The 12,324-nt window shown below is 38.8% G+C and overlaps 1 protein-coding gene across 2 annotated transcripts in view; it reads right to left on the reverse strand.

Moving 5' to 3' along the window:
* Positions 1-1,030, reverse strand: part of LOC133387763 (cytochrome P450 2J2-like) — a 29,383-nt gene extending 28,353 nt beyond the window's left edge. For both annotated transcript variants that reach the window (XR_009763553.1, XM_061633223.1), the window contains exon 1: positions 767-1,030. Coding sequence is in view for 1 of the 2 variants with exons in the window: in XM_061633223.1 (XP_061489207.1) it covers positions 767-967 (201 nt within the window). In the remaining variant the exon portion in view is untranslated. The remainder of the gene's footprint in view (positions 1-766) is intronic.
* Between the last annotated feature and the right edge of the window lie 11,294 nt (positions 1,031-12,324).

The following is a 12,324-nucleotide window of genomic DNA, read 5'->3' on the forward strand; positions in this document are numbered from 1 at the left end:
ATGACCGTTCCACACCATTACTCTTTCTCACATGTCTTCTTAAGGGTGTGTTGGCCGTTCGGACTCTTCTAAGAACCCCAATATAGGGCAGGAAGCTTCTTAATGCTTGTTTATTTTCCTTAAAGTACCTATTGGATTTTTCTTATTGCTATTTTCTTCTTTTAAAAAGCCTCTTTCTTAATGTAGACCTGAAGTTTTGGATTGGATTGTTAAGAAGGGCAAGGGAACCACCTCCCAGCCCCAGCCCATACCTGATAAACTGCTTGGCATTATGCTATCTACTTGTGCCTTGGGGGAAATACAAGGAAGACGAACTGCTCCCCAGGCCTGAGGCAATGGGAGCGATCTAGCTGGGCACTACCTTGCCCAAGCAGATATTTGGCTCAGACGTTTGGGGCAGAGTTAGAGGGAAAAGGCAGAGGTGGTGGCACAATACTAACAAAATAGACAGCATGCAAACAACTGGTCTACCTTGGTTGTGGATGCAGATTTGTTACAAATGACTGTTAGGTAAAATAGATCCTCCAAGTTCAGAGGCAATATATCTCTAGATATCAGTTGTTGGGAACAAACAATAGGAGAGGATTTTACCTTCATGCCCCATTTGTGGGCTTCCCAGAGACATCTGGCTGGCCACTCTCAAAAATCTAACTGCTAGACTAGATGGCATCTTAGACTGATCTTACAGCAAGGCTCTTATCTAGTGCAATGTTGTGCTGAACTCATGCCACCTGTGTGCTCCTCCTACCGATTCTTCTGTCCTTACCTTTCTTATAGCAAAATGAGACTTTTTGGGATCCACATCAAGAATATTACCCAGGAAAGGAAGAGGCAAGGGCCCTGGTGGAAAATCCCTTGGACGAATCCGTTTCTTGTAATCAGCAATGAGCAGAAATATAGCCAGGAACACTAGGAACACCCACAGAGACAAGGTCTCCCAGAGGACAGAGAGGGACTGGAGCAACATCTTTCAACCCCTCCACCTTTGCTAAGTACTGACTGCTGTCTATTGTGGGAAACCCAAATCTGATCCACCTAAAACAACCACGCCTAGCCTCTTGGCTAATGCTCCTGTAAGAAACAAGGACAAAGTTTGCAAGCTACATGTCGTTTTATACCACACCCACTAAGAGGCATAATGGAGATGACTATGACTAAGTCTAAGGAGATTTTGTTAGTAAGTTTAAGAGGAAGTGGAAGGACGGGAAGAGTAGCTTTCTTAATTAGAATATTTCCTTCCCTTTCCCCCCACTTTTTAATGTAGACTAAAGGTTAACCCCCTTCCTTGACATTTCTAATAAGGATTCTCTGCAACTTCAAATGAATACGCAGGCTGTAAAGAAATTGTTAACTTCTACTCTTCTACTCCTGTGCCTGTGGGACCTTTGGAGCGGGAACAGGTTCAGCAGCTCTGCCCTCTTGCTATGGTGACAAAGGAGTCTCCCTGCTTTACTCAGTACTGTGCAGATTAGAAACAGAGACTTAGGTTGGATTGCAACTCAAGAAAGATTGTTTCCAGCAGTGCAAGAATGATATCCTGCAATTAATTCTACCCTATTTTCTAGAGTAGAAATAACCCATTTTATTTTTTAAAAACAACAACAAACAGCTTGGGCATGGATAAAGAGGGCCCTAATCTGGGAAGCGAAAGGGAAACCTGGTTTAAATGCTGCCTTGGCCACAAACTTGTCAGATCAGGGATGACAAGCCTGTGGCTCTCCAGATGTTTTTGGACTCCAACTCCCAGCAGCCCCAGCCAGAATGGCCAATAGTTATGTCTTGTCATGTTTTATTGGATGAGTTTCAGTTGGTTCAGCTTGAGGACGTGGACAAGGTGCTTGGACTGGTACGTGCAACCACTTCAGTACTGGATCCGTGCCCCTCTTGGCTTGTGAAAGCCAGCAGGGATGGGACAGTTGCCAAGGAGGTGATAAATTCTTCTTTGCGAGAGGGAGTGGTCCCCAGCCGTCTGAAAGAGGCGGCGGTGAGACCACTCCTGAAGAAGCCTTCCTTGGACCCAGAAGATTTCAGCAGCTGCAGACCAGTAGCAAATGTCCCATTCCTGGGCAAGATCTTGGAACGAGTGGTTGCTGGCCAACTCCAGGCGCTATTGGATGAAACCGATTATCTAGATCCATTTCAGTTGGGCTTTAGGCCCGGTTTTGGCACCGAGACAGCCTTGGTCGCCCTGCATGATGACCTATGTCGGGAGAGAGACAGAGGGAGTGTAACTCTGTTGATTCTCCTTGACCTCTCAGCGGCTTTCGATACCATTGACCATGGTATCCTTCTGGAGAGGCTGGCAGAGCTGGGAGTTGGAGGTACTGCCTGGCAGTGGTTCCGCTCCTACTTGGTGGGCCGTCTCCAGAAGGTAGTGCTTGGGGAACACTGTTCGGCACCATGGGCTCTCCAATGTGGGGTCCCGCAGGGGTCGGTTCTGTCTCCCATGCTTTTTAACATCTATATGAAGCCGCTGGGGGCGGTCATCAGGAGTTTTGGAGTGCGTTGTCATCAGTATGCTGATGACACGCAGCTCTACTTCTCCTTTTCATCTTCTTCAGGTGAGGCTGTCGATGTGCTGAACCGTTGCCTGGCCGCGACAATGGACTGGATGAGAGCTGACAAACTGAGGCTCAATCCTGACAAGACTGAGATGCTGTTGGTGAACGGTTTCTCTGATCGGACGATGGATATATACCCTATCCTGGATGGGGTTACACTCCCCCTAAAGGAGCAGGTTCGTAGCTTGGGAGTCATTCTAGACTCTTCCCTTTCACTTGAGGCTCAAGTAGCCTCGGTGGCTCGGAATGCGTTCTACCAACTTCGGTTGGTAGCCCAGCTACGCCCGTATCTGAGTAAGGAGGACCTTACATCAGTTGTACACGCTCTGGTAACCTCACGTTTGGATTACTGTAATGCGCTCTACGTTGGGCTGCCTTTGAAGACAGTCCGGAAGCTACAGCTAGTGCAAAATGCGGCGGCCAGACTGTTGACAAGGACCAAATGGTCCGAGCATATAACACCTGTTCTGGCCCGCTTGCACTGGCTACCAATATGCTTCCGGGCCAGATTCAAAGTGCTGGTATTGACTTATAAAGCCCTGTACGGCGCGGGACCACGATACCTGTCGGAACGCCTCTCCCGCTATGAACCGGCCCGTACACTATGTTCTGCTACGAAGGCCCTCCTCCAGGTTCCGACTCATACTGAGGCCCGGAGGGTTGTGACAAGATCTAGGGCCTTCTCAGTGGTGGCCCCCAAATTGTGGAATAGTCTCCCCGAGGAGGTCCGCTTGGCGCCGACATTGTCATCCTTTCGGCGCCAAGTTAAAACCTTCCTCTTTCCCAAAGCATTTTAACGGTTGCCTTTTTAACTTAATATAATTTAATTAGATTTGAGATTCTTTATTCTTATTGCACTGTATTGCTGTCTTATTATATCTTGTTGTATTTATTGTATTTTTCTGCTGTTCACCGCCCAGAGAGCTATTGCTAGTCGGGCGGTATATAAGCTTAATAAATAATAATAATAATAATAATAATAATAGTGAGGGGAATTGGAGTCTGGCATCATTAAGAAAGCCAGAGGCAGAGCTCTCTAGCACTAGATGGTCTCACCAGTAGCAGAAAGAGTGGTGAGGCGGTGACACTCTCCTGACCTCCTGATAGCTGAGTCACTGCTAGGGCAGTGGGGAAGGTGGCATCACCAGAAGCACCAGATTGGCTCTGCTGGTGTGTTTGCACTACACCAACCTCCCCAGCCCCTCTCCCCTCTTCTGGTAGCAGCAGCGAGTGCCACCACCCCATCACACCATCTGTACTGGTCTTAGCCAAGTCTGGCTGCAGTCCAATACACACTTACCTAGGAGTAAGACCCATTGAACCCAAAGGAGCTTACTTCTTGTTAAGGGTTAATTCCTCTGACACACTAAAGCACCTCCTTGAGGGCCATCCTTGAGAGTTATCTACTGTTTTGATTAAGCACCGCCATCTTACAACGGATGTCTATATCCGCCATCTTAGTAATATAAGCTGTTCATGTACTATGGCCGGAAGCATGACTCAGGGAATACACTGGTGGAACCAGTTCAATGTAACACACTGTAATATTACCATATATGGAGTTCCTACTGTAAGCTTCCTGTAAGTTGTTTACTACTGAGGGGTATAAATATCGGGGGAACAAAACAGTCTGGGTCGACCGCACTCACTGTGAATTGCTGGTGTGAGTGCTTCCTTTTTAATAAACTATTTTTCAAAGTTTTTATCCTCAACTGCTGTTAGTGTCTTCTTTGGCCAGAGAGAGAAACAAACATTATTTTCTCACAACACTTCTGAATAGACATGTTCTGGATTGCAGCCTGAGTCTGGGTTGCATCTGGGTTGCATCAATCATGTTCATTCCACCGTTACTTTGACGTGCAATGCAGGTGAGAAGTGGAACAGCACATCAGGAGAGGTCAATGGCTGTAATGATCCAGTGTAAACTGGAAGCAGCTGTGTAAACCAGAGGTCCCCAACCTTTTTGGACCTGGGGGCACATTTGGAAATCAAAGAAACTGTTGTGGATACCACAAAATACCCATTTCACAGAAGAAAAAACTGGTGGTGCTCAGAATAAACCCCTTCCCCAAAAAACAGACAAAACACCTACACATCATATGCATTGTTGGATTTTTTTACATTTTGAATTGTTTGTTGCCAAAGGGTTGATAGTTATGGTTATGGGAACATGTTGTCAGGGAGATTTTGCATCTGCTGGCCTGATGAGATTGTCCCAAGGAGGAACTAAAGTTTGCTTTTGAGTATATAAGAACATTACAACTGAGATTAGCCTCCCAAATACTTCTGCTTATGGGTAATATTCAGATAAGCCCTACTCAGAGTAGACCCTTTGAAGTTAATAGACATGGCAAACTTTGGATCATTAATTTCAGTGAGTCTGCTCTGAGTAGGACATAGTTGAATGCAACCCAAACTTTTTAAATCAGAGTTTTAAAAGCTGCACACACCAGTACTGATGGAAAGGGGAGATGTCTCTTTGAGATGCATTCACTTCAGCCCTCCCAGTGAATGTGAGAAGTTGTTGGATTACACTTCCCATCATCCCTGGCCATTGGCTAAACTGGTTGTGGATGATGGGAGTTGTAGTCCAACAACATTTGAGGATGCAAAGTTGAAGGGCTCTGCCCTAAAGCAAGGAGGAAGATCAAGAAAGAAAAAATATTTCAGAGTCCTGATCCTTACATGTTAGGATATTTCATAGCTGAGGCTACAAGTTATTTCTATCTAAATCTCCCTGAAAATTGGGAAATTTTCTATTCTCTAAAGCCAGTAGTTCCAATGAATGGTTCATCTCATCTTGTTTGTATCCTTTTAACTTGATAGATTTACATTGGCACGTTAAAGCACCATTCATTCATTAGGAATGAAACAGAGCTACAAATGATCAGTTAGTCCTTAGCAATTCCTATGCTTAAATGTAAGATGTTGCAATAGAATGTGGAAAGGTTGCTGCCTTGTGGTTTAAGTTTGCAATTGCACAGTGATTCCCAAATTATTACTTTTAACTATTTTCATGGAAATCGGTATTGCTAACTCATTTTTGATGAGAGCCAGTGTGGTGTAGTGGTTAAGGTGTTGGAGTATGACCTGTGAGACCGGGGTTCGAATCCCCACATAGCCATGAAGCTCACTTGGTGACCTTGGGCCAGTCACTGCCTCTCAGCCTCATGAAAACCCTATTCATAGGGTTGCCATAAGTCGGAATCAACTTGAAGGCAGTACATTTACATTTTTAACTCAGTTTTCAGTTTGTAATCCGGTATGTCTATTAAATCACAATAAGAGTGATTTGGGGAAATAAGAAAACCTATGGAAAATTCACTGGCCACAATTCAACTCAGAGCTGTCTGCGTAAGCCCATTGATATTAGAACATTTATAAGCGCATTTACACTGTGTTAGGATTGGGGCCAACAGTACAGAACAGCAAGTTATGTTTATATAGCAAATGTTGGCTTAGCAAATGGCCAAAATCTTCAGCTTGCAATTCTAGTTTAAATCTAGTTTTCTTTAGTTTTTCTGCCATTAAAATGTGAAAATACATGCCAACATACAATTGGTTTCATACAAGAAAAGGTGCATGTATGTTCATTCAGATATGCTGATGCAGTTAACATATTCAACTCTTTGCAAGATGTTTACAAAACATAATGTGTCTTGCAAAATATTCTAATTTTATAAACATATGCTTGAAGTTACCAGATCTGAACAGGGTAGTTTATAACAAATGCTATTGGAGATTGCTGATTCATAGTCGCCATAAGTCATAATCAACTTGAAAGCACATAACTGATACACAATCCAAAGTGTGTTGGCAAGCTTCACACAGTTGCTCAGGATAAAAATCTTGTTGACTGCAGAATGTGCACCTACACAGCTTGAATGTTTGCACTCATATGCTGCATTTGAATGGGTACATCAGAGATGGGGCTAAGTAATAGATGGATGTGAAGCGCAGGAGTGCCCTCAGTCCCTCCAGATGTAAGGGCCAGATTGAGAAAAAGTATCCAATCTTGCTGTACAAGTGTACCAGTCAGGGAACCATGACTTACTGCCAGGGCTGTGGAGTCGGTACGTCAAACCTTCGACTCCGATTCTATTTTTCTACTGTCTGACTCTGACTCCTTCATAAATGGCAAATGTATATTAATTTATTAATATTAATAAATTATTAATATTACTATTAAAATATTGCTTTTATTTTGAAGCCAGAGTTGGAGTCAGTACATTTCTACCGACTCCGACGCCACCCAAAATTGCTTCCGACTCTGACTCCAACTCCACAGCCCTGCTTACTGCAACTCCTTGCTGAGTGCAGAATTGATAAGCCAGATTTGCCATTGCATGATGTGTGAAATGGCCCATATGCTCCAAAATTTTAAGGGCGAGCCCAAGGCACTTGCTGCTTGAAGCATAGGAGCAAATTGTGCCCCTTCCCCAAGTCAAAGGGCATAGGCCCCAACGCCAGCCAAGCTGGTATTTTGACACCTGAGGCTGAAAACCCCACAACTATCTGTTTCCCCTCCCAGGCAATAAGGACAACAATAACTTATAAAACAAACAATTTGCTGACCTTCCAATACAACCACGATCAGCTTCCAGTTTGTTTTAAAAAGTAATAGTAAAGCCACTAACTGAGATTACTTTTAAAGTGGATTAGACAAATTCATGACAGGTAATTCTATCAAATGGCTACCAGTTATGATAGTGGTGGCTGGTAATATTTTAAAATATGAGGAACATTTGCTTCGTCAAAACTGACAAAACTCATAAAGCTAGAAATAATAGCACCATCATTTCCCTCCATTCCTCTGCATTGCAAATATTCTGAATGTAAGCTAGGGGAGGGGCTTGTTGAAACCGGATCTTCACAACTTTTCTGGAAATACTCTGAACAATACTCTGGCATTGCAAGTAGCTCAGATCAACAGCCCTGCTCCACCCAGCTTTTAATGAATGAATGCAGGGAAATGGTTAATACAGTGTTTGTTATAATACATGCACAAGGCATCCACAATATCTTTTCCCAACTCCCCAACTGACAGAATTAAATGCAAAATGATTAAGTAACAAATATATATTGATTATAGAAAGAGACTCACTGTAACAAATATATATTGATTATAGAAAGAGACTCACTGTTTGTTTGCTTGCTTGCTTGCTCTCTCTCTCTCTCACTCACACACACACACAAGGACACATACAAAGAATATTAAACTAAACAAACAAAAAAGCTCCTCAAAGTAGTCAACATTCCCTGCTGGTTGACTAACTACCAATGAGGAGATCTGGTCTTCAGGGAGACAGCTCTGAGCATGCTCAGAATCAGGCAGAGGCTACCATATAGGACTGTTCTTGAAGCAGGCCTGATACCTCCCTAATCTGCTGTTTTCCCTTGATTGTCCAACAGGAATGAAAATCTAAAGGCCAGGAACAAGACTTAGACAGAAGGGACTCTCTTTTTTTTTATAATAATTTTTATTATTCAAATTTTTATAAAACAAAATACAAATACAAAAAATAAAAAATAAAAAGAAGAACTTGATTTCCGATTTGTTACAGATCAGCTATAAGTATATAATATATATCAAACCTGTCTCCTGAAACATACAAAATTCACTTTTTCCCATAGTCTATCTTAATTAATTGTCAAATCCCATTGTCATCATTTCATTTTTTTCTTTCAACAAAAAGTCCAAAAGAGGCTTCCATTCCTTAAGAAATGTATCTGTCATTTTTTCTCTGATAAGGCATGTCAATTTGTCCATCTCAACTAAATCCATTAATTTCAATAGCCATTCTTCCATTGTTGGTATTGATTCCATTTTCCACTTTTGAGCATATAATAATCTTGCTGCCGTGATCATATATAATATTATTCTTCCATATTTCTTTTCCTTTTGTTTATCCATAAAACCCAATAAAAAGAATTCTGGCTTTGACTGAATATTTATCTTTAAGATTTTTTGCATCATCCTACCTATCTGTGCCCAAAATAATTTTGCCTGTTTACACGACCACCACATATGATAAAAAGATCCTTCTTGTTGCTTACATTTCCAACATACATTAGAAACATTACTATACATTTTTGACAACTTTTCTGGAGTCATGTACCAACGATACATCATTTTATAAAAATTTTCTTTAAGATTATAGCATAATGTAAATTTCAAGCCTTTTTTCCACATATTTTCCCATTGATCCATTTGTATATTATAACCAAAATTTTTTGCCCACTTAACCATACACTCTTTTACTTGTTCTTCTTCCATATCCATTTTCAATAAAAGTTTATACATTTTTGCAATTATACATTCATCATTTGTACACAAACCTATTTCAAATTCAGATTTATTTATTTCAAATCCATACATTTTCTTATCCATTTTGTATCTTTCTAACAATTGTAAATAGGCAAACCATTGAGAACTATATCCTTCCTTTATTAGTTGTTCTCTCTCTTTCATTATATATTCTCCATGCACATTTTCTAATAGTTCTTGGTAAGTTAACCATTTCTCTTTTCCAGCCATTTCTCTTCTATAAAATGCTTCTTGACTTGAAACACATAGTGGTATTTTCGAAAAAAGCCTTGTTTTGTATTTATTCCATATTTTCAACAAAGGACGTCTTATAAAATGATTATTAAAATCCACATTAACTTTTACTTTGTCATACCATAGATATCCATGCCATCCCCACTTCAGGTTGTGGCCCTCCAAATCCAATAATCTTTTGTTTCTCAATACAATCCATTCCTTTATCCAGACTAAGCAACAAGCAGCAAAATAAAGTCTCAAATTTGGTAATCCCAGTCCTCCTCTTTCTTTGGCGTCTTGTAATAATTTAAATTTAACTCTTGGTTTTTTCCCCTGCCAAACAAATTTAGAAATATCTTTTTGCCATTGTTTAAAAAGTAAATCAGAGGATATTACAGGTATTGTTTGAAATAGAAACATCATTCTCGGCAATACATTCATTTTTATTACAGATATTCTACCCATTAATGACAACTGTAATTTATTCCATTTTAACAAACCTTTCTTAATTTCTGTCCATAATTTTTCATAATTATTATGAAACAACTTTGAATTTTTATTTGTCATAATGATACCTAAATATTTCACCTTTTCTATTTCTTCTCCATTAACTCTTTTTGATCTCTTAAAGATAAATTTTTCACCAACATCTTCGTTTTTTGATTATTGATCTTAAATCCTGTTAATGATCCAAATTCTTCTAGTTTATCCATCAATACTTTGATTCCTTTCAAGGGATTTTCTAATACAATTATCAAGTCGTCAGCAAAAGCTCTCAATTTATATTCCTCTTTTTTATCTTTATTCCCGAAATCCTTTTGTCTTGCCTTATGTCTCTAAGCAGCACTTCTAGAACCAAAATAAATAAAAGAGGGGACAATGGACATCCCTGTCTTGTACCCTTTTGTATTTCACATGAATCCATTAGATCCCCATTGACAATTATCTGTGCCTTCTGTGATGTATAAATCGATCTGATCCATTTTATAAAATTATCTCCAAAATCCATTTGCTCTAAAACCTTAAACATAAATTTCCAATTCAAATTATCAAATGCTTTCTCAGTGTCCAAAACAATCAAAGCAGCTTGTATGTCATTTCGTTGTTCTAGATATTCCAACACATTCAAAACATTCCTGACATTATCACGTAATTGTCTTTTAGGTAAAAACCCCGCTTGATCTTCCTGAATAAATTGTTGCAATATTATTTTCATTCTTTCAGCCAAAATCATTGTAAAAATTTTGTAATCATTATTCAATAAAGATATTGGCCGATAATTTTTTGTTTTGGTTAGATCCTGCTCCTCTTTAGGTATTAATGTTATATTGGCATTTTTCCAACTATCCGGTATCTTCCCCTCTTGTAAAATAGAGTTCATTGTATACTGTAAAGGTAATAAAAGTTCATCCTCCAAGCATTTGTAATACATAGCTGATAGTCCATCCGGTCCTGGCGCCTTTCCTAGTTTAATTTTACTTATAGCCTCAGATATTTCTCTTGATGTAATAGGACCATTAATAGCTTGTCTCTGAAAATCTGTAATTTTCAGCAAATTCTGTTTAGATATATAATCTTCTATTTTTTCAGAGGGAATTTCCTGACACTTGTACAAAGTTGAATAATATTGATGGAAAACCCTTTGGATTTTTACATTGTCTGTCAACATCTCATCTCCTTCTTGTATCTTTAAAATAAGATTTTTTTGTCATTCTTTTCTTAATTTATATGCTAACAATTTCCCCGGTTTATTTGCAAATTCAAAAGTCCTTTGTTTAGCAAAATTTAATTTCCTTTCAATTTCTCTAACTGTCAACATTGACACTTGTTTCTGTAACATTTTAATTTGATTTACAGTAGAAGCTTTAGTTGGATTCTTTTTCAATTCTTCCTCTTTTTGTTTTATTTCTTCCAAAATTAATTGCATTTTCTGTTGTTTCTTCTTTTTTAATTCAGAGTTACATTTAATAAAATATCCCCTCATAAATGCTTTACTTGTATCCCAAACAATATTTTCATCTGTTCCTTTATATAAATTGTGTTCAAAAAACTCTTTTAATTTCTTCTTACATTCCTGCACTATTTTATCATTCTGTAATAAAGATTCATTTAGTCTCCATCTAAATCCAAGATTTTTTTTTTTAAAGTCAGTATCACTGGATTGTGATCCAAAAAAGTTTTTGGTAGTACATCCATCTTGAAAATATCTTTCACTGAACTTTTAGACATCCAAATCATATCAATCCTCGAAAATGTTTTATGCCTTTCTGAAAAATAGGTAAATTCCTTTGCATTATTATTTATATGTCTCCAAGCGTCCACCAATTCCAAATTTTCCATCAATTCAAAACAAATCTTCGGCAATTTGCCCTGTGTCTCTTTAATATTTTTCTCAGAAAGTCTATCCAGTTTTGGTGAAATTACCCCATTCCAATCACCCATGACACACCAATGATCATATACAAACTCTGATAATTTTTCCGTAAGTCCAGTATAAAACCTTGTTTTATCTTCATTGGGAGCATAAATGCCCACTATCAAAATTTTTGTACCCTGTATGGTAATTTCAACTCCCACAAATCTACCACTATCATCCAATAATATCAGTTTAGGAGACAATTGTGAATTAATATAAAGGACCACACCATTTTTTTTTTTGATCCTGCTGAAATAAATTCTTCACCCAAATTTTTACAGATTAAATATTTGGAGTCTTTCTTCTTAATATGAGTTTCTTGTAAACAAATTATATCCAATTTTAATTTTTTCAAATAATGAAATACTTTCTCTTCTGCGCCGAATTAGCTCCATTTATATTCCAAGTCAAATATTTGTAATCCATTTTTAAGCATGTATTTTGGAAAAGTCTGTACCTGTTGCTCCCTTTGATTCATCATCATCCTTTTCTTCTTCTACCTGTTTCTGTTGACTTTGTTTCCCAGGAATTGTATCCATGTCTTTGAGTTTATCTTCTTCCATATCTTTTGAAGCTTTTCTCAAGAAATCCCTTGCTTTTTGAACAGTATTTAATCGATACTTCTGTTGTCTGAATATAAAAATCACTCCCTCTGGAACATCCCATCTAAATTGAATTTTACATTGTTTAAGTTTTTCTGTGAAGAAAGCATATTCTTTTCTCTTTCGTAAAAGGGACAGAAGGGACTCTCAAGGAGGAGTTAACAAACATACCCTAAAGTATTTATTTTCTCTCTGCCCTTC

This window comes from Rhineura floridana, chromosome 6, assembly GCF_030035675.1.
Source record: "Rhineura floridana isolate rRhiFlo1 chromosome 6, rRhiFlo1.hap2, whole genome shotgun sequence".
Taxonomy (NCBI): Eukaryota; Metazoa; Chordata; class Lepidosauria; order Squamata; family Rhineuridae; genus Rhineura; species Rhineura floridana.